Source organism: Saimiri boliviensis, chromosome 3 (assembly GCF_048565385.1).
Source record: "Saimiri boliviensis isolate mSaiBol1 chromosome 3, mSaiBol1.pri, whole genome shotgun sequence".
In the NCBI taxonomy this organism is placed as follows: Eukaryota; Metazoa; Chordata; class Mammalia; order Primates; family Cebidae; genus Saimiri; species Saimiri boliviensis.
Genome location: NC_133451.1, coordinates 98297501 through 98320629, shown reverse-complemented (window position 1 = coordinate 98320629; position 23129 = coordinate 98297501). Strand labels below are relative to the sequence as shown.

The window sequence follows — 23129 nt, the reverse complement described above, 5'->3', positions numbered from 1 at the left end:
TCCCTAGCAATGCCCTTTGTGTAATCCTGTATTTTCTGCTAGAATTTAAAGCTGAGAGACAAGTGCTACTCACACACACAGGTCAGTCCATCGCCCTGGTATCCTTCTTTACATTTGCACTTGTAGGACCCATGTATGTTATAACATCGAGCAAAGCTGCTGCACTGATACTGACCAAGGGAACATTCGTCTATGTCTGCATCAGAAAGTAGGAAAAGAAGACGTATATTTAAGAGATGAATAGTTTCAAAACGATTTTTTTTTTGCAATGTGATGGTCTACATAAATTTGGCAGATAAACAGAAGAAATAAAGTACATGTGGACTGGGAACTACCAGTGGTTGAGTTGGATGTCCATTGGTTTCTTTAATTTAATGCCAGTACTCTCTCCTGCCCCTAACATTCCAGCCATCACCACAAGATGAGACCTTTCAGTGCTTTAGGAAGAAACAACACAAAACAATGGTTGGGTTTCATTACCATGACATTGGTATTTGCCTCCAATGTACATGAGATCGAAGCCTTTGTGACACTTGCAGATGTAGCTCCCAAAAGTGTTGACACATTGCCTAAATCTAGGGCAGGAGGCTCTTCCTGTAGCACATTCATCAACATCTAGAAACATAAGTCAATAGCATTTTAGGAAAAGCAAGGGCATGTTAAGACAGAGTGGGTTTCAAAATAAATAACTGACTACAAATCGTTTCCTGGCATATAGTAGCTCATCATAAATGGTATCCAGCTGGTTGCCCCTACAGGCAACATAAATTCCATATACCCAAATTTCAACTCATTCTCCTAAGCCAAGTTGTTACTTTCTTGTACTCTATATATTAGCACAGATTGCACTTGTATCTACCAAGTTGCTTAAATTAGAAACATGAGTCATTCTTGAACTAGAAACAACCCTCTTTCCTTTAACTACAAACATCAAGTCCAGTTAATTCTACCTCTAATAAAGTTGAATCTGTCTACTTTCCTCTTAATCAACCGCCAGTACCCTATTTGAAGCCACCATCTCCTGGGTTAGACTGTTACAAAAGCCTCAGAACTGCTCCTTTTGCTGTCACTTACCCCCTCTAAAGCATTTTCAACCCAACTGTCCAAATGATTACATTAAAACATACAATCAGATCATTACTCTGCTCAAAATCTTTTAACTACTTCTACTTGTGCTTTGAATTATATCCACATTCCTCCCCGTGTCCTTGAAAGCCCTGCAACAAATCACCCTCACTTACCTCACCAATTGTATCTTAGGCCACAACCCCTCATACTCACACTCTGTAATTGAGTTACGTGGGCCTTCTTTTAAGAACCTCACACAGGCCAACCTCTCTCTCACTGCAGTGCCCTGCAGTGTTCTCAGATACTTGGCTGTTTCTTCACATGGCTAATGATACAGGTCTTATCTTAGGGCTAATAGACACATTCTGTTTTTCTTTTAGTACCCCATGTTAACACTTGGCATTGTCTGCAATTTTGTTGGGTATTTGTTTCTTTTCTGTCTCCCCCATTAGAATGTCAGCTTTGTGGGGATCAAAATCTTGTCTGCTTAGTCCATTTCTATATATCCTAGCACTTAGCACAGTGTCTGGAGTATGGAAATTGCTCAGTAAATATCTCTAATCACCAAACACTTGCATTCATTCAAGGCTTACTGCATGCTAGGTATTGTGCCAAGCTATTTGCATCCACCATCTCATTCAATCTTCCTACCAGTTCTATGTGGTGTTATTTCCATTTTAACAATAAAAGGACCCATGCTCAAAGAAACAAAGTCTCTTGCCTAAAGTCCACACATATTTTATACATATCTAGTAAATGTAAGAGCCAGGTTTAAAACCAAAGTCCAGACTCTCAATCCTACACTGCCTTCCTAATTTACCCGCAAAAAATCTGAGGCCTGTAGTACAATACATACAATCTAGCCCTGTCTACCTTCAACTTCATCACTCATTGCTCACCTTGCTGCTTACATTCTAGGAATACGGAGCTCTTCTTGTTTCCCTAAACATTGTGCTCCCCTGAACTGCAGTGCCTTTGCACATAGGGTTCCCTCTGCCTGAGGCCTTCTCCTATTTCTCATTTGTAAAAAAACAAGGCTTCCATGATCCATTCATAGAGAGCCTCTTCTGAGACATCTGACATCTTCTGAAGGATAGCTAATTATCTGATGTTGCTTTTTTTTTCCTTACTCCTATCCCCTTTCACTTTCTCCTTTTATCCTACAAAGGCTGCTGACAGAGATGCATGATTTTACAACTCACCTACACAGGTCCTCCCATCAGGAGCCAGCTGCAGGCCAGGGGAGGGGCACTGGCACCTTATTTGACCTTTAACAACATCACACCCATACTGACAGTTTGCCATGGAGCACGTCAGGGCACCTGGAAAGAGAGGGACTGGCTGAGTCAGTCAGGTAGAAAACAAAATCTGTAATGGAAATAGCTGTGTTTTTCACTTGTCCTGAAATCAGTGACAATGAACAACCATGATGACAAAGAGGTCTTAACTACTGAACATTGAAAGAAGGTAAAAGGTAAAAGGGGGAAGGGAAGAAAGCATTAAAAGACAAATATAAACTGACTTACATAGATTATCTGGAATTTTTTCCAGTGGCCAAGGAGAGTGAAGAATTGAGGTATTTTTCCAGTTTACTCAAGCTAAGTGCTATTCTTAACTAAACATCCAAGTAACTGTCTCAACTGCCCATGAAATCTCTCTAGGCGAACAGCAGATTTCCCACAGAGTTGCACAATGTTAAACATGTATTCCCCTCATTCCAAAAAGTTCCATGGTATACTTATGCAATGTTAAACAAAATTAGCTAACTTTTTTGTTTTATAAAATGCAACTCAGTTAAATGCTAATTCAGTAAAAATAAAAATCAAGTCAGTAATTGCTGGATATCATATAAATGCAACCTCAATTCAATGAACAGCTTACAGAGCATTTTAGGGCATAGTCCATCTTAGACGTCCAAATGATGGTAGGAAACATGCATTTCACTCTTATAAACATGAATTCTACTTTTCTCATCATATTCATTTATTTTTTACTTAAAATTGTTTTTTAGAAGTCTTAGACTATTATTAAAGTCTAAAATTCTTTCATTATAAAAGTCTTTTTAAAAGTGAAGTAAGAAAGTATTTATAAACGATTTAAAATCACAAAACAGACCTGATGGATTCTGTCTGAGCAGTCCCTAATAGTCACTAGTATTCTTTAAAACAAACAAACAAACAAACAAAAAACCCTGGAATTGTTCGTCCATACCCAAATGGAAGACAGGGGTAAACATGTTTTTTTTAAAAAATTAGAAAACCCATTTAGTTTTGTAATTCTTGTTCTAAATACCATTTCTTAATCAATTAATATTGGCACTCATGATAGAAGACTATTATACATGTAAAATGCTGCTTCTTATTTTGATTTTCAGTTCCTCAGGCACATATATGAACACATGCACACATCTTGTTTAGGAGAGCCCAGGAGGCCACTTTCACAAAGGCAAGGTCCCAGAACACAATAGAAACAAGTCCAAAACACTTATAAAACAGTTAAGATTCTTGACATACTTGAGCAGGAACCATCCGGCATGAGCATATATCCATTGAGACAGTAGCACTTGTAGCTGCCGTAAGTGTTCATGCACCTGTGCTTACAGGGTCGAGGCTTCAGGCCACACTCATTTAGATCTGAAAACAATGTGGGTTGAAGCAGAAAAATCACAAAACCTCAGCACTAATGTAAACCATTTAAAATTCTTTACTATATTAAAAAAGAAAGAGAAAATAGGTCAAGCTATAGTAACTGTCATTTACATAAGAGATAGAGCCTGTTCATGCAACATTAATTTGAAGGTTGGTTACACTAGGGGCAACCAGGAGTTGCTATGACCTTTATGGATCTCTGTTCATAAAGATCAGTTAGGAAAATTCTCAACAACAGATGCCTACCTTATCATCCCTAGAAACAGCAGCATACTAACCTCCTCACAGGCAGAGGTACACTATCATCTAACATCTGACTGCCAATATTCTAAAAATATCTGGGTTCTATTGCTAGATTCAATCCTGACAATGTAACCCTATTCATTCAATGTCTTCCTTTCTCTGCTTAAAGAAGGTATTACATGAGAATATTTTACTTTACAGAAAGTATATGATTTTAAAACATTTGACTGCTTTAACCTTCCACAGGAAAGCTATTATTTTTAGAGGATAAGAACAAAATAAATTAATAGTGATCAATATTATAGTTTTCCTTGTTCAATCTTGTAGATTTTATGATTTCAGATTAAAGAAGGAAGTTCAGTTTCCTACTTTAGTAATGCATTCAAGTCACAAAATGAACTTAAAAAAACTCACCAACATATTTTCATTTATCCTGCAGTTAAGAAAGGCATATGGAAATACTAATGGACAAAACATAATAGACTATCATGTATTTTAGGTGTATTGGTTTAAATATCAATATAAAATGAATTAATAAATTTCACATTATGAAAATGTTTTAACCCAAATTAAACACTGCCTCAAGTGAACATAAAACTCATAATGACAAATAAACATTGAAATAATAATGCCCAAAATATATGCTTCATTAAAAAGAAACGTGACCACATGTTTATTTTGTCTGGAGCCACCAGCATAAGTATCCAATTAACATAATTTAATTATCTATTAATCCATGTCACTGAATAGTATAGATAATATGTTGTTACAAAATTGTTTCCAAATCTAATCTATTTCAATATGATCTGCTCATTTATTAGAAATCTGTATATTTTACTTAACTAAATCACGAAGTTCCATTATGTTTAAAATCACCAAATAATTATTACATCTAAAAAAATTTTCACATCTTATTGATTTTCCAAGTAGGTCTCTTTTCTGCTCTTAATGCAACTGTAAGTAGACCCCCAGCTGGGCGAATCCTGGAAAGGTTAAATAAATAAACCAAATAATTTTTTCATTTCCCATGCTTTCCTCAATTTTCTACTTCATTGTCCCTTGCCTAGTTAAAGGTTTTTAAAACAAAATCACATTTTAAAATATTTCAAAAAAATTTCCTCATAGAAGGTGCCATGCAGATTATAGTATCAAAAATGTTTTCTCCCTCTGTTAATTGAAGCAAAAATCAAGGAAGAATGACTGAGAAAGAAATTTTCTACCCTTCCCATATTCTTCTACCTTGTATGTCAGTATTTACTAAAAATGAGAGGGGATCTTTTCTCATCTTTCTCATCTTCTAAGAGGAGTTAATGACTATTCCTAATATGGTCATACAGAGTCACACCTGTCTTTGATAAATCTCTTTAATATTATAGGAAATAGTATTTAAAACCAAATACGGTGTTAGAGGAAGGGCTTTGTGTTTTAAATACTTTCTGCACTAAACAAAAATAGAACAAAACCACGAAACAACAGACTAAAATAAAAATTTATATCTCAAGAAAAGGATATTGATGAATTTTTCTCTACATGTCAGTTAAGAATCCCTAGATTTATTTTCAAAACGTTAACAGAAACTTTTGTGAGTTCCTGATGGGAACAGGTAAGGTGTTTACAGTTCCAGGCAGCTCAAAAACAAGGAGTATTTATGCTGATGGAAGTTTCTTCAGACACTATGTCCATGAACTGAAGCTGAAGCCCGGTTGGGGCAGCTCATCTACAATCTGGCTTCAGTCTGGGCCAATAAAGGGCCCCTTAGTATTGCTATGGTAGTATTCATAACCCAGACTGGAGTTGCTGGTGGTTTCAAAGAATGGCTTCAACCCAAATTTATCCTTTGGTTCCCATGGCAAAAGCACTTTGGATTTAAGAATCATGAAACTGAAAGGAAAGAAAAACCAATATGTTGTCATGAGTCCAAAAAAAATCTGGACTGTATGAAATAATATGAGAGAGGAAGAAAACATGCAACATTTAATGGGTAAATATGGACATATATTGTCTATTTTACCTGTTACTGATGGGCATATAAGTATACAAATACATGAAAAGCAATTGAGAAAGCTGTACTCTACCAGCTGTTGATGGTCTGGATGACATTTCCTGACAGCTGACTGGTGTTAATATCCCAGTGACTGCCATCATTGCCCCATCTGCCACAGGCAGGTGTCTCCTAAAAGCTTCACAATGACCCTTATGAAAGCCACTTCAGATACTATAAAATAAGATTCCATAGTCATTCATGTTTTTCAAAATTTGTCATATATCACACTTTTCCTAAAGTACACAGTTTCAAAAGATTAAATGCATCTGGTGTCTTGGTGAGAAGCCTTTTTGTCCTCAGTTCTCTTAAGAGTTTATTGACTTTATTTATGTTACCTTCTTTTCTCATTGACCTAGTGCCATATGAAGAGAGCTAGTATGTGCTGCTTCCAATAACTGCTATATTCATTATCACAATCTATTGGACATTATTCAATTAAGCCAGAAATTCAAAAATGAATTACTTCCAAATTATAGTAAATACTCCTACAATAAGCACAACAAAACAAAGTCCTTGATCAAACTGCCTCAAGTAAATCTTAAAAGTTGGTAAGAGAACCTGGTAAATAAAAAATTTGGTGTTTTTATTTTAAATTTACTTATCTTCCTTTTTCTCTGGAAGTTTATAACATATATAAGGAAAATCTACAGACTAGGAAAACAAATGTAATGAATTCTTTCATGTGCCTATTTTATCATACTAAAGGATAGAACTTTACAATAAATCACCTAACATTCAAATTCTTCAATTATTATGTATAAAAGTCTTAAAGAACATCTACTATTGTCAGGAGTACATTCAGTAGGTTGGTGGATTCAGGAGCTTGGATGGGAGAAGGAGAGGGAGAAGGGAACAGGTCCAGAACGGAAACACAAACTGCATAGCATTATTATTAACTTCAGGAAAAAAATCAGAAATTTTATTAGTGTGCAGACATTGAAAAGTAGCTTGAAAAATGTAGAAGAGATCATTGTGTAAGATAACTAATTCAATGAATTTTTAAAATAGAAACTTTCATTCATTTTAGCACATTTGGACTTTTTCCCCCTTTTAGTGCTTAAATCAGGCAATGTTTTAGAAATCTTAAGCTTTTACATGTTTTTCTGACTAAAGTACAGGTCATAGGCAAACAGATGTCAATATGTCAGCTACCATAACTTTCTTTTTAAAATTATTAATGACTGAAATTAATTCCTTTGCCCTAATTCCTTGTGCAGAAAATATACAAATGAATCAAGTTTCCTCTCAGCAGAGATAATAATTTAAACTATTTTAATTCAGTTATTCTAAGTTCTTAAACCTATGAATGGGTGAGGGATAAAATATCGCAGAAGAGGAACTATAAAATTATGCCACCACATTATTTTCCTACAGAGCTTTCCAGCATGATGAAGACATTAATATTTTTGGTGTTTCTATTCTTATAACAATCCCACAGGCAAATAGGGCAGGAATTACTGTCTCCCTGTTACTGACGGTTTTGCTAAAACTCAGATACATTCACGACTTGCTTATAATCAAATAGCAACTACTGTAAGTGCCATCTTGGATCCAGAACTTAGGCTACCTGATGTTACACAATGTATACCCAAAGAAAGTCGCTAATGTATGGTTTGATTTTCAGGTAACCTAAAACTCTATAGCTCAAATAGATGATGGTGGGGAAGAGGAGCTGATCATTTCTAAAATCTACTTGGCAAAAGGCATCAAACCCCCAGTTTCAGTTGCTTTGGAACTCCTGAGTTTGCCTACATATGAAAAAAGTTGTTTTGCTATCTGATTTTTAGAAAATATTTCAAAATTCCGAAGAGAAAAAGAAAAGCAATGATACTCGTTATGGTAAAAGGACAGTAGAGCTCCATGCTTTTCAGAGCACACAGAATGAGTACCAGGTGGCAATTCCTGCTGCTTGCTGTACATGCTCAGGGCTGAAGGCTGGGCACTCCTGGGCTATTCTTCAGAACATTTGCAAGAAATGACATAACTGCAGGAAGCCATGCAGGTGGGAAGAGTAGACCACCTGAGACAAGGCACGCTCACCCCTTGAAGGCAAACTTGTGGCTTTGTGATCCAGGGGTTGGAAAAGAGGCTGTTCACTGCCTTGGTCAAGAGGAGTTGGGATGTGCTCGTCTTCACACCAGGAAAAAGGTAGTAAGAGTCAACTTTGAACTGATGTCAATTTTAGCCCTAAAAATCTTTACAAGTATATATTAAACAATTACATACAGTTGGTAGAGTTTTAAAAGAATGCATTAGATACTTTATAAACAATAGTTTCTAGTTCTTCTGGTTTCTCTTTAATTTTTATTTTCTTAAAAATGTATCACTGTCATCTTGTTTCCCAAGGACAATACACACATTATAAATAAACAATTCATCGTTATCATAAAATTTTTTTAACTCAAAATAACAGATGATCATTTTTAAAGTTATTATTTGATCATCAACAGAGGGAAGAAAACAAAAAACAAATTTGTTTATAATCCACCTGCTCTATTTAAGGACACTGAAGTCTTAAATGACCTACTTAAATTTTTTTCCCCTTACATTATCACATTGTACAATAGTAGTTTAAAATACTCCAAAATTATGCACAAATGTATGATTTGCATAAAGATTCTATTTAAATAACATCATGATAGATCATCAATATTTTCATTTAAATGTAAGAACTTATGCTTCTAGAACATACATAAGAAGCTTTATGGAAAAAAATGTTAACTGTTACCATTATAAGCTTACCAAAATATAAGATGGGTGAGACTCAAAGTAGAGAGTTAAGAAAAATTATCACGTTCTGTTTCAACACCATTATGTTATTAATAGCCAGATAAACATCCAAATCAAATGAACGTTCGTTTTGGGAGTTGAAACCATACATCTTTCAAAAACTAAGGCTGTTGATAACCACCTTAATATTAGGGTTAAAGTCCTTAGATTGCTGTGCTTAGCAAAGCGGTCAACTTTCAGATGTAACTAGTCCACCAAAATTAGCATCTGGTTCTGACCTACAAGACTCCAGTTCTTTCCTTACGATAAAGAATCCAACATATGAATCATAAACTATGCCAAATCATTAGGAATTGACATTTATAAACATTTTCTTCTGAAATTATTACAAAGTACACTGTAAATTCCTAAGAATTTCTTCCATTTCTGAAAATACACAATGATATATTTACATACTAAAAATCATTCCCCAATGGAAAAGTTATAAAAAGATTATTATCTATAATAATATTATTTTTCTGGCTGGGGGAAAAAGAGGTTCGTATTGGTGCAGAAACTCAAAAAGGAGGAAAATATGCATGAATAAAATTAAGAGTAGAGGAAGCAAATGATCAAAGAGAATCTTGCCAGAATTCAGGTTAGAATTTCATCTGCTTTGAAAGGTAACATGTTCCTTATAGAATATGTTCATTATCAGTACAAGCCTGTAATTTCATAACAGTTGTTGGTGTAACAAATCCAGAAAATGACTTAGAAGGAAGAGCAAGCCACCAAAAGTAGATCACACCAAGTCTGTGGCAAGGCTGCTAAATTAAACTGGTTCCAAAGTGCAGCTTGCCCTGGTATTCTGGCTGTTTTTCAGGCAGCTCTAAAGGCACTGGTTAAGTACTTGCCATTTATTCAAGCTGTTTACACCATGATGCAAGTTTCCAGGGGATTATTTCTTAAAGTACATAACTTGCTACAAAATTCTTAGTGAATACTTCTCCTACACCCAAAACTACTTTTAATCAAAAGCTAATCTCCAGTTCTGTAAAGTTATTTCAAATTTACTTCTTTCTGACATTTATCTCCTTGAGAAAAAAGGGGCCTATTTGATTTCCCTTATCTTTGAAGCATATTTTCTACTTTATTAAAATGTGTGGGCCCGAATGAAAACAGTTTAACTTAAACTGCTATGTAAGCACTATGAACAATTTTCTCTAATAACTTGTATGGGAGTCTCTAGGCAGCTCTCACACTCAACCAGGACACACATGGCAGCCTCCCTCATCCTGACAGGGCTCTCAGTCTATGGATGCAGAGACTCTCTAAAATGCTGTACCAAGAACCAGTGGAACCAAAGTTTCCATGACATTCAGGACTAAGAACCATTAGATGAAACCATCATTCATTTAACATATTTAGTGTGCACTTACCATGTGCAAGACACTTTAATAATAGTTTTCAGGAACCCAGAAATCAGAGAGACAACAAAAAGGGTTTCTGCTCTCAAGGAGCATAAACCTTGCCATCAGGAACCTACTACACTGCTTTTGTTGTGAGGAGGGCAAAGTAACAGATGATTAAAACACCTAAATTTATTCTAAGCTGTAGTTTTATTTTCAAAACTGGACATGAAATTACATTTTCAGTGTCAGGTATGTGTGCGTGTGCGTGTGTGTGTGTGTGTGTGTGTGTGTATGTATGTGTATGTGTATATATATATACATATATATATATGTATATATATATATATATATATCAGGTATAAAATCCCATTTTGCTACTAATCAAATCCTCTTCTCTTTAAGAAATATGATTTCGGGAGGCAAGATTTTAACTTGACATATTCAATTTTTTCTTTAGAGAAATAGGTATGTGTTACAGAAAAAAAAATACATGTTAAATGGGTTTCCTGAAAATAAGAGCTATCCAGTGATGGACCCTTGTTTCAATAATAGTTTTAGCATGTCTTTGAAGCATGTTAAACTTGATGAACCTCCTGCAAAGAAATTTACATGAATTTCTCTGCAATCTCAAAAGTGACTTCTTTTAATTGTCTTCTTTATATTTTATATCCTCACATTTGGACAAACACGTTTTATAGTGCTGACATATTAATGAAACCTCTGAGAGCTTACGTTCACCACTTTAAAATAAAGAAGTATACTGAGATTCTAAGACGAACACTAGCATTCAATAACCAGAACCTAACATGCTGCTACCTGTAAACTTACACTGGGGAAGAAAAGTCAAGTGGATTTTTTTAAAGAGCAAACTGAGATCATAAGAGCACCACTTATTTAAAGAGATTATGTAGGTGTGTTTGGTAAATTTCAAGTTAAAAAGAGTATTATAAGAGAGTAAACAGCATTGGAAAAATCAGTTCTAAATCAAATAGCAGATAATTCAAGAACACACTTTAGAATAGCAGCTTCTACCACTGGGACATGTCATTTTTGCAAGTGTGGATTTCATCTGATGGTTCATGAATAATTTCATCTGATGATGGTTCATGAATGACCATTTTGAATATGCTTTCAAAAATCAGTGTTCTGGATGATTATAAAAACTGTGTCTTATCATAGGAACAGAAAACCAAACACCACATTTTCATTCATAAGTGCGTAAGTGGGAGTTGAACAATGAGAACACATGAACACGGAGTGAGGGGAACTTCATACACCAGGGCCTGTTAGGGGTCGGCGGCAGGGAAACGGAGAGCATTAGAAGTAATACCTAATGCATGGAGGGCTTAAAACCTAGATGATGGGTTGACAGGTGCAGCAAACCACCATGGCACATGTATAACTTTGTAACAAATCTGAACATTCTGCAGATGTATCCCAGAACTTAAAGCAAAATTTTAAAAAAATAGTGGAAAAAAAAACCTGTCTATAAATCACCAGTTTACATGACATACCTCAAGGAATATCTTGGAATAAGTTATCAGACACTGAAGAACAGTAGTATTTCAGCAATATCATTTCTGTACCAGATGAGATCAAGTAAGTATACAAGGGACAGTTAGACACCATAGCATTATTTCACCTGACATTTAAGATGATAGGAAGTATAATGAAAGAAATAAGTAAAAATGGACTTTAAAAAAAATTTTTTTGACTCTTATCTGTTTACCGAAATCTAACTCTAATCTTTATTTCTAGTTTAATTCCTAATAATGGAAATTTTAAACTGAATTTAATTAACAAGACAAGCCTTGTCTGACTTGCTAGCATGAGTCAGAGGATCACATTTCCAAATATATTTTCTTCATCCAAAACCCATAAAGTAGAAAAAATATGGATTATATAGGCTATAGCTCTAAATTGACATGCTAGCTCTTTTAGTAAATCTGTGAACCTGAGCAAGACACTTAATGTTCCTATGCCTCAGTCTCTCCAAATAAAAAATGTATCAATAAACAGATTATTTATACCTAATTATAATAAATAACGCTCTACTTCCCAACGTTGTTGTAAAGATGAAAATATATAATATATATAAAATACCTGGGTCACTGTGAGTGTTTAATAAATATTTGCTTTTATAAACAACTGATGCTGATTTTTTTAAAAAAGTGCTTGCTAGATTAATCATTTTTATTTATCACAGAAACATTCTGAATGGGACTGTAGTTGAAGGGAGATTTAATTACAAAATCAAAGAACTAAGAATTAGAAGGAACCTCCAAATTTCAAGTCAAACCCTCCACTTAACCTTGGCATTAAAGGGAAGCAGTACCTGCAGTCTGAGGTGGTTAATTATTTGGCAAAGGATTTCCAACTTGTTAGTGGAAGAACAAGGAGTACCAGAAGGCTTCTAAATTACTGACGCAATGACTCTTTTCTTCAAAACACATTTCAATGAGCATCAGATAACAAGGGGAGACAATTTGTTTAATTGTCCTTTGATAAAAGAAATTTTACAACATTTATCATTAATACAACATTTATCAGCAAAATGGCAGCTCACATATTTGGGGAAAAATACCTTTGGAAAACAGTTTGAGATAAGAATATTTTTAATTTGGGCATAATAGAGTTGGCTTATGATTGTGTGTTTGTGTCAGACTGTTTTCCTACCTTGATTGCAGGTCTTTCCAGCATATCCAGGATGACACTTGCACTTGTTTGGCCCGATACATTCACCATGTTTGCATCGTGGTTGGCAAACCGCTGTGAAAAAGAAGATGTCATACATTGTTTCTAGGTCAACAAAACACCAGTCATATAGCACTGATGTCATGTACTAGTTTAATAATAAAAGAAAAATACTAGAACTTACAACAAAGTAGCCAAAATAACAAAATCAGTTTCCTAAAAACACTGTGCACACTACACACACCACACACGTTATGTATGTTTATGTGTATGTGTGTGTATCAGTTGGGGCTGAAAAAAATTTTAAATTCAAGGACAATACTCAACTAGTCAAATAAAAGAAAAACTAGGAAAAATTATACAAAAGCATAACCGATATTTGCTCAACTTTGTAAACTGTAAAGTTACAACCTTATAACTGTAAAGTTATAACCTTACAATGATGTGCACCCACAATTTCAGACTCATTCTCTCAAATATACTTTAAATAGCAGTTCTTAGTCCAAAGATAGTATGTATGAAATACAGATATATTTTTAATTAATAATAAAATATTTCTTTTACTAGAAATGGCATTCCTAAGTATCAAATGATTCAAAATGAAACAAAAACTAAAACAATGTTTTGGAACTTCAATTCAATATTTCTGTATCTTGATCTTTCTTAACCCTGAGATTAATTACAATTGCTTTTCAATCTATAATGGCCTGCCTATGCTCTATCATAGCAAATAGTGTATTCTCAGTTTGACATTTACTCTTTTCCATCAACTGAATTCCACTTTCTCAAGACTTCAAAATGCTGTAAATCATTACTCAAATATTTTCACTGTTTAATCAGAATTTATTCTGTTTATTCTCTATCAATGGTTCTCCACTGGGGGGGGTACTTTTACCTCTTGGGGACATTTGGAAATGTCTGGAGACATTTTTGGTTGTCACACTAGGGAGAAGATACTACTGGCATCTGGAGGATAGGCACCAAAGATGCCACTAAACATCCTAAAATGTTCAGACAACCCACCACAACAACAAATTATCCAGCCCGAACTGTCACGGTGCCAGACTCAGAAACCTTGCTCTGTACCAAATATGTGCATGTCCCTAAGCCAGACAATGTAAGAGATGAAAAATAATTGTATAGCATGGTTACTGGTCTCAAGGAGTCTACAATCTAGATAAAAAGACAAAACCACCACATTTCTCATTCAAAACGGTATTTATTTATGAGCAGTATGAAGAAATTATAACATAAGCAAATCCATATAAATTTATGCAGAAAGCTTCATAGAGGAGGCTTATGTTAAATCTTAAAGCATGAATAGACAGAGAAGGGAGCAGATTACCCAAGGAGAGTATTTCACAGCAAAGAATGCTGCTGTTTAGTTAGGAGTCACATAGGAGGCTCATTAAGCTAAAGAGATGGGTAAATGGTGGAGGAAGAGTGAGAAACAACAGGTGAGTGATATCAGATGATTATGTTTCCCACATTTCAGAATGAGAAATATGCACTTCATCTCTAGGAAATGGGAAGTTTCCATACATTTATCATCATCAGAACTGCTGCCTGATAAAAATCAAAGCTCTGGGAATCTTATTGAAGTTCTGGTGAGGATATGTAGGATGGACTGGAGAGAGTTTAGAGGCAGAGAGAACAGTTGCAAGACCAGTGAAATAGTTTAGGTCTGACGTGAAGAAGGTATGATTTGTGTTGGTGACAGGAAGAAATGAGCTTCAATAAGCATTGTGTGAAGAGCAAATAGTCCTTGAAAACTATCTAAGGGGAATGGACTCAACAGTGACCCTGAATTTTGAAGCCCCTGACACCTGTTCCTACCCATTTTAACCCATGCTGTTCTCCATTCTGGGATATGCTCCCAATTCCTCTCTGATAATTATCAAACACTGTTTCCTTTAAGACTCTAATACTCCTGCAAAACTGATGTGCATGTTATTTTCATTTTCTCCCTTTACTCGCCCAATTCTCATGAACCCTTCCATCACCTTCCATTACACAGAGCTTCTTTGCTAATTTTACTTTGAGGCCTTGCTTGCCTGTTTATTTGTCATCCCAACTGGACCCTGTACCATCACAAATCCTTAGACAGTGGTGTGTAGGAGGTATTTAATGTAAAAGACTGCAGAAAGAAAAGACGAGCAGAGTGTAAATGACAGGAAAATGCCCTTGGAAAATTCTTAAAATCTAACTTTAAACGTGGCATTAAATTCAAAGGAAAACAATTGTGTTCATATCTGTGAAATGGAATAAACTATCCAGGAGGGCCTTCTAATATTACTCTTTAGCCAACTGTACACTTGGCAGATGGTTTATATGCAGTTTAAAATAAGTCCAGAAGTAAGCCACTCTGTGTAATTTCCAGGCCCTGTCACCAAGAAATACCAGCTTAAAATTTTTTTTAATCTAAAAAAAGATTTTCCATAAATCTTAACATTTATATATATGAATACAACCTGAATAACCACGTATCACCAAGGCACACAGAATGCCATACTGAAAAAAGTAAATGTCTCAAAATCATTAAATGAAAATTCAGGAAATAATCCCTTAAAATAATTGGAATTTAGAAAACTTTCTCAAAACATGAAAAAGTAGTTTTTAAAATACCACTTAAAAACATGAAAAATTTTATTTAGGACACTTTAGAAAACAAACTTGAGGCCCTCAGGCTGTAAGGTCTTTTGACCCCGACCAGCTTGATAACCAACCATTTAAAGTTCTTTCAGGTGCTTTGTAGGAACAAAGTTTTTATTGTTTCATCTCCCTTTTTGTTGTTTGTTCTGAGCACAGTGCCTAATCTTGGGCACACCAAATGCACACATTCCAACAGGCCAAGACTGTTAATGTTTCTTCCATGTTTAGGGAGTCCTATTTCAAAACAAACTGTTGTTTGCACTTCCATCTGACAGGCTATTCAGTGAAGAAACCAACAACCCTTAGATTAGCCAATAGCTATGAAATGCATAGGATACTCATAAAGTTGATATAATCAATGTTTTTTTTTTTCTTAGAAAAAGAAAACCCTTTGGAAACTGTCACATGAAAAGATTTTCTCCTTTATAGCACAAAGTTATCTTGCTGGCATTAGGTCTGGAATGGAATTCAATAAACATGTATCAAACATTTGTTGTATATAATGTACTAGGGAAGTGTGGGGGGATGAGAGAGTCACAGAGGGTATGAAAAATTAGCTGTGGAACTATAATATGTTGGCTAAATCACAACAAGGATTATGATAGAGAGGTGACAGAACCAAGGAGGGTGTGTAATAACTGCACCTGCAGGTCCTGGAAAGGCAGTGTGTTAGAGGTCAGAGCCGCGGGAATAGGAGACAAAAGATTTTCAGAATATAAGCAAAGTGGTAGGGGCAGTAAAAAGGATTGCTTCTCAATGAGTGCAAAGTGTTCTCATGGGGCTACAGTGTGAAGCGCTTAAAACAGCAGATGAGATCAAAAGTAAGGCTGAGATCATAAAAGGCCAGCTGGATTCTTACCAACATCTCCCTTTCCCTTCTGCTTTAAGAATAGCTTTTTAAATTTTTATTTTTTGAGTGGAAGATGAGTTAGTAATGGAAAACTAAGTTCCCTATTCTCCTTAGCAGATATGGGCAGCCAAATGACTAAATTCTGGCTAAATGGGATGAAAGCAGAATTGATGGAGCAGGGCTTTTGGAATGCTGTGTAAAAAGCGGGCTGGAGAGCATGGCTTGCTCTGCGTTCTTGCCTAGAATGTAGATGTCGTGACTGAACCACAGTGGCCTCTTTATGACCATGAGGCTATCTTGAGAATGAAAAGCGGGTGGAGCAAGAAGTCATAACATTAACCCTAAATCACCATCCTAGCAATTTAAGGCACTGTTCTTCGTGTCACGTTACTTGTAGTTAAATATAATTCCTGACTTTCCTTGATCACTAGGTTGTGGAATCTGGTCTTAGTCTGTGTTAATTATCAAGCCAGCAAAGGTTTCCTTTTGATACAAATTTAGGATATAAGTGTTATAAGTAGATCCCAGTACAGAAATAAAACTTGTCAATTTCATTTTATATCTACAATACCACATACTCAGAGTGAGTGTTAAAAAAAATCTTTATTTCTACATCTAAGTAACTAGATTAGGAAGTGCCTACCCATTTCAAAACTAGAGAAAAATAATTCCCAAGCTCTGTATAAACTGGCCCACCTTGTAATAACACACTCCACTGTAATGTGAGCTCCCATGGGTCAGCAAAAACCAACCTTTTCAGCAAACTGCATTACTCTGTGAATAGCAGGTCATCCCCTCCCTCTCAAAAAAATAAAAGGATAAATAATCCATTTTCAGTGGTCCATTTTATAATGGTCTTCAAAAACATTAAAAGTAGAGTGTATACTTGTTTGGAGTAAAAAAAAAGTGCCTGCTGGTGCGACTGGCTATCAAAAAAGGCAGGATTGCTTCTCTGATCTTTGGGTGGATCAGAAATAAGAAGTTTGGGCTGTATTTGATGGTCTACTATCCGTAGCATCCAAATATGGTTTAGCAACTTAATAAAGCTTACATTAAGCCCAGGTAAATCACCGATAATTAATGAATGATAGGTATTTTCCCCCAAAATCAGTTGCCAGAATTAAGTCCAAATGGGCAATCACATGCAAAATTTGCTCTCTAACATTCCTGGAGCATAATCTCCAGAGTGCCCTCAAAATAACCTCTAAGTCATTGTTTTAACTAGAAAAAGAAACAAGTTTCAACTGGCAAAGCAAACATAGCTCTATAATGTCACATGTCCAAGCCTCTTCTGTTTGATGGCAATCAAAATTTTAACCTTGAAAATCCTTCCTAGGAGATCGTGACCAGCCTGGCCAATATGGCAAAACCCCATATCTAATAAAAACACACAAAAAATCAGCCAGGCATGGTGGTGGGTGCCTGTAATCCCAGCTACTCAGAAGGCTGAGGCAGAATAATCACTTGAAACTGGGAGATGGAGGTTACACGATTGCGTTACTGCACTTCAGCCTGGGCGACAGAGTGAAACTCAGTCTCAAAAAAAAAAAAAAAAAAAAAAAAAAAATAATCCTAACAGATGTAACTGGGTGTCTGAGAGTTGGACAGTAGTTTCTAACTCTACCATAGGAGTGAATTATCAAATAAGTTATGGGAAAATTAAATTCCCACATCAGTCCTATCATGTTTCTTATGTAAGGTAATCGTGCTAGGAATAAAAGTGCTAACATTTGAAAACTAAGGAAATGTTGAGATTCCAAAGCAGATGGAGGCTCTGAAAAGTAACAAAGGAAAAGCCAATCCAATTTCAGTGGTAGTAATTCGAGAAGGATTTTCTCAATATAAATAAGATTATCTGTACAACTCCATGTATCATTTGTAATTTTTGCAATCTGCATTATGTCATTATTCAGACATGGCACCACTAAAAGCAGAACAAAAAACTTTGTCCTCCAGGTTATGTTCACAGAAACAAAGGGGACAGAGAAACATACAAGAGTAGGGCGGAAGAATAAATAGATATGAAACTGGAAGACGTCAGGGAGCTGTTTTTACACCCAGCAAGCTTCACAGAATTCAGATATGGGCAAATTCATTTGAGGAGAACAAGAAAATATGACAAGGTATAACTTTTTCAAATGGTAACTGGTCTTGGAAGAGGGAAAGTTACTGAAAGCAATATGAAACAGCTCACTGCTATATTAATAGGACATGGGTGGATTGGAGGGAATTTGTACAATGGACCACTGAAAAGTGCCCTAAGCCATTCCATATCACGGCAGAACAAAACCAGATGAAAGAATCCTACTGTCCATGATCCACAGGGGAAAACATCTTTCCAGCTTTTCTAATACCCTGTACTATAGTGTAAATTATCTGATGGTCAAATCTAAATTCCTACTGCAGTAAAAACTGAATAGTGCATCTGATTGTTATCACTATAGGACACATTAAATGCCCTCATGAATACAGATCTCAAAACCATTTTATATGATTGACTGAATGTATTCTCATGATATCCATATGAGGAAGGAGAGAGGCAGACACTATCTTCATTTTACAAGTAATCAAGTAAAAATGTAAAAGATTAAGTGACTTGACCAATTTCAGGAAAAATATCTTATCTCAGTTCCATGCTCAATCCGCTACATCCAGCATTTCAAGTGCATTTGGAAGGGAGGAAAGTGAGATTATAATAAAACACTAAGCAGAAAAGAATGAGAGGAGTAGAGAATGTTAATAATGATTTAAAACATAAAATTATTTAAGTAACATTTAAATAAATATTTCTTAAAAGGAGGGGAAAATTACTGTTAAGATCATAATCTATAACTTCAGAAAACTAAAGTAACTCTGCCAGATTATTTGAAAAGAAATAATCTCATAACTCTGTTGCTTGTTTTATGTAGATGCTGGATTCTGAACCATTGATGCGGCATATTATTGTTATCTCTGTTGAAGTATTGCTACACCTAATTTTTGTTGCTTGCTTTGGGCTTCACATTTTATTTAATATTATTGCAATTAAGAACTTAATTAACAACAAACCATAGTAAAATACCAATGTCAATTACTCAGTGGTAATCGAGAACATAAAGTTAAAATAAATAAAGTGTCCAGTCTTTATAATGTTGTCGACCAAGAGCTGTCAATAACTCATTTTATTTTTGTGTCTGGTAACATTCAATTCAGACACATTTATCAAGTATCTATTTGATAAATGCTATTTAACTTTTAATTTCTAAACTGTCCCCCCAAATATGTGGCTGCATCTACATATTTGCATCTCAAGTTAACTTCCATTTATCATTATTAAGCACTATCCCTTTTCACTTAAAAAAATTTCTCTGAGCACTATTGTTGTTTTCAGTTTACTGAAACTTTCTGTTTCTGTTTTCATTGTGCTAGAGTGGAATTTAGATTAATGCCAAATAAGACTTTAAGAACACATAAGAAAGTGTTATTATTTATTTGGAAATGTGAGTAAGGCTTTTTTGTTTTTGTTTTTTTAAGTAGAGTAACAGTAGCAATGCCCACACCTAGCACCTGGATCTTTGTTTCTAAATATTTCATTCCCCAGTAATAGGAATGAGGGCTAGGGCAGGGAGGCTAGAATGTTTTCTGTTGCAAAAAGCAATTAAGTACTCAAAGAATGGTGGAGACATGTGAAGAGAATAGAAGCTGGCTTGGAGGAGTTTCACTGACTAGATTTGTGATTGTTTGAGCATCAAGAATAATAATGGACGTTATCGATAACAATTGAATAAAAAAAGAAACTATGGGTCTGAAGTGATTCTAAAAAGGAAGAAGACTGAGCTCCTCTTTAAAGAAGAATGCCTACGAACATGTAGAAGGAATGGCGAAATTTGAAAAACGGAACTTTACAATCACCATTGAAATAAGAGTATCCACAGATGTTAAAATTTTCACCAGGTGAAAGTTTGTTGGGGAACAGGCTATCAAAACAGTGTGAATGTATTACCCCGCAGATTACTTACTACACACAAAGAAAAAAGGCACCTTTCAGCAGGAAATCTGGTGGATACCACTTCATCAAGTGATCAAACTTAATATCACCAATAACAAGACAAACTGACATATGTAGGAAAGGAAACCATAACATATGATCATCTATATAATATTCTTACAAATAAATTTAGTTTGAATCTAAAGATGCAGAAACAATAGACAAATTTAGATTGTGGTGCATTCTACCAATCAGTTGATATGGACTCTTCAAAAATGTCATCGTCAAGAAGCAAACAAACAAAAACGTGGTAGAATTATTTTCTATTAAAGGAATTAAATTAAAGAGGACTATCAACTAAAGGCAGTGTTTGATTCTTAATTGCATCTGGATCGAAAAGAAAAAATCCATAAAAACCATTATTGGGACAATTGGGGAAATGTAAATATGGATTGTTTATTACATAGTATTATTATATCTATACTAACTTTTTAAAGTGTGAAATGATATTGTAGTTTGTAAGTAAATGTCTTGGCTCTCTGGGGATGAATGCTTAAGTGTTTACACATGAATTGTCATTATGTCTGTAAGGCAGTTGAAAACAGTTGAGAGAGAAAGAGAAGAGTAGGGTGGGGAAGGAAGAGAGAGAAAGAAAATGTGTAAAACATTAACAGTGTTAGATAAAGAGAATATGGGTATTTACTGTTCCTATGCCTTCGACTCTTCTACAATTTTTAAATTTTTTAATACAAAACATGGAAGAAATACATAAAAAGGAGTACAATAACATGAATACACTGACAACTATTATTTAACTTGTGAGAAGTTGTTGACTTTCCATTGTAATTTAGAGAAGGGGTTACAAGCACAAACGCTGGAGTCAGACTGCTGGGATCCCAGCTCTACCACTTGGGAAATGTGTGACCTATGCAGATTACCCAGCTTCTCTCTGCTCTCATCACCATTTCTTATTTAAAAAACAGTAAACTCAAAAGATTCATAGAGAACTTACTCAGGTTTATTGGGAGGATTAAATAAGAAAACCCAAATACTTAGAACAGTACCCATCTCATTAGTAAAAGCTCAATAAAATGCTAAGTGTGATAAGGATTATAAGTATGACAAAGAGGAAAAACACCACTGTCAAAGACACTGTATTAAAAACTGGGGATATAAAAATAAATAGGAGAGCAAGTTCTCATCCTCAAGCAGGTAATTCCAGTAAGGAGAAACAGAAGTAAACAAAGATGTCTTGATAAGAGATGCATGTTAAGGACACAAAAGAGGCAGTGATTAATTACATAGGTTTAGGAAAGTCAAAAAGGTTTGGAAAAGGCGTAGTGCTAAAAACTTATTTCAAAAGGGAAATTTAATATATTTCCAAAAGATATATCAAAGATATCCTTCATAATGTAATAATTCACAGAATACAATGGAACACATTATAGTATTTCTTTTAGTTGAAAATTACCATTTTTTTAAAGATATGATACTGTAATTTTGAGCAGGTTTGCTAAGGAATCAGTACAAAAGGCCAGAAAATTTTAATGTAACCATCATCACCTCTTTCGGCAATCAAAAATCTCTATGTTTAAAAGAGTCACTGATACATAATGAGTTGAAGTATATGGCAATTATTTTAAAAATGAAATCAATTTTGTTACTGGGCTTGACTAATACGAAGTCAGAAATTTGTCAGTTCGACCTTCAGGTGTTTTTAGTTTGCTTATTTGGTTTTTTTAAACATGATAATTATTCCAAATTTATCTGATGAAGAACCTTAAACAGAAATTTGAAAACAACTTAAACGCCCATCAATAAAATACTGGTCATGGAAGTGACAGCACAGTAGTCTTTCTGTCCAACACTGTGGACTTCAATCCAGGCACGAACTGTTGTTAGAGGGACCTTGCTAACCCATGATTTTGGCATGCCACTCTGCTTCTTATACTCATTTACTGTCTCCTCATCATGTTCATTTAGCTCATTATACTATTTCAAACACTCAGCATGGCATTCAGTACCACATTTCATGATGTGACCCTTGCCTATCCCACTCGCCTCATTTCCAATCACATTCACAAGAATAACAGCAAATTGCAATTCTAGGAAATACACTCTTGAATAGCTCCACACTTTCACATGGAATGCCATTTTCTCCCCTTGTCTACTGCACTAATGTCTAGACAGACTTCAACACTTAGTTTAACCATTATCACCTCCAAGATTTGCACCCCTCATGCTGAGTTCATACCCTCCTCAGTGCTTTCATAAGCCTCTGTGCATACTTCTATCATAAATTATATGTATATACAGGTTTACATTTAAATATACATATCTCATACGATATCTTCCTAGTTGTTTTTCTTATCTAGCTCCCTCACTAGACTTTGAGCTCTTTAAACACAAAGTACCTGCTCTGAAGTAGTGTACAGTCTCCTGACAAAGACTGACTTGACAGGTGTACAAGGTGTTAAAAGAATACAGAAGAAGGAATTTCAGTTTCTTCAGGGAAGCAGGAGTGGGAAAGATACCAGGAAAAACTTTCAAGAGGAAATGTGAGCTGAATTTTAAAGGATCAGTAGAAATTCACCATGGGAATGGGTGAAGGGCCTTTCACTCAGACTGAGCAGCATAAGAAAAGCCAACAAGCATAAAGCAGCAGAGGTCTGGAAATTCAAGGACAGTTCACTGCAACTGGGCCCACAGTGAGAAACAATCCTTCACGGATAAGGCACATGTCAGCCTGAAAATCCTTGGACTCAAACAAGATTCCTTCCATAACTATGAACAGGCAATAGATTGTAAGCAGAAGATGACACAGTCAGATTACATTTATGTG

General features: G+C 35.2%; 1 protein-coding gene across 7 annotated transcripts in view; it reads right to left on the bottom strand.

The window, feature by feature from the left end:
* NPNT (nephronectin) overlaps positions 1-23129 on the bottom strand; it is a 78742-nt gene that overhangs the window by 30278 nt on the left and 25335 nt on the right. For 4 of the 7 annotated variants that reach the window (XM_039468429.2, XM_010340092.3, XM_003929486.4 and 1 more), the window contains 6 exons: positions 12801-12893; positions 8044-8133; positions 3582-3701; positions 2271-2390; positions 481-615; positions 74-196 (listed from right to left, as the gene is read on the bottom strand). In XM_039468429.2, the coding sequence (XP_039324363.1) occupies positions 74-196; positions 481-615; positions 2271-2390; positions 3582-3701; positions 8044-8133; positions 12801-12893 (681 nt within the window). The remainder of the gene's footprint in view (positions 1-73; positions 197-480; positions 616-2270; positions 2391-3581; positions 3702-8043; positions 8134-12800; positions 12894-23129) is intronic. The other 3 variants (XM_003929485.4, XM_003929483.4, XM_074396535.1) reach the window with 2 other exon arrangements.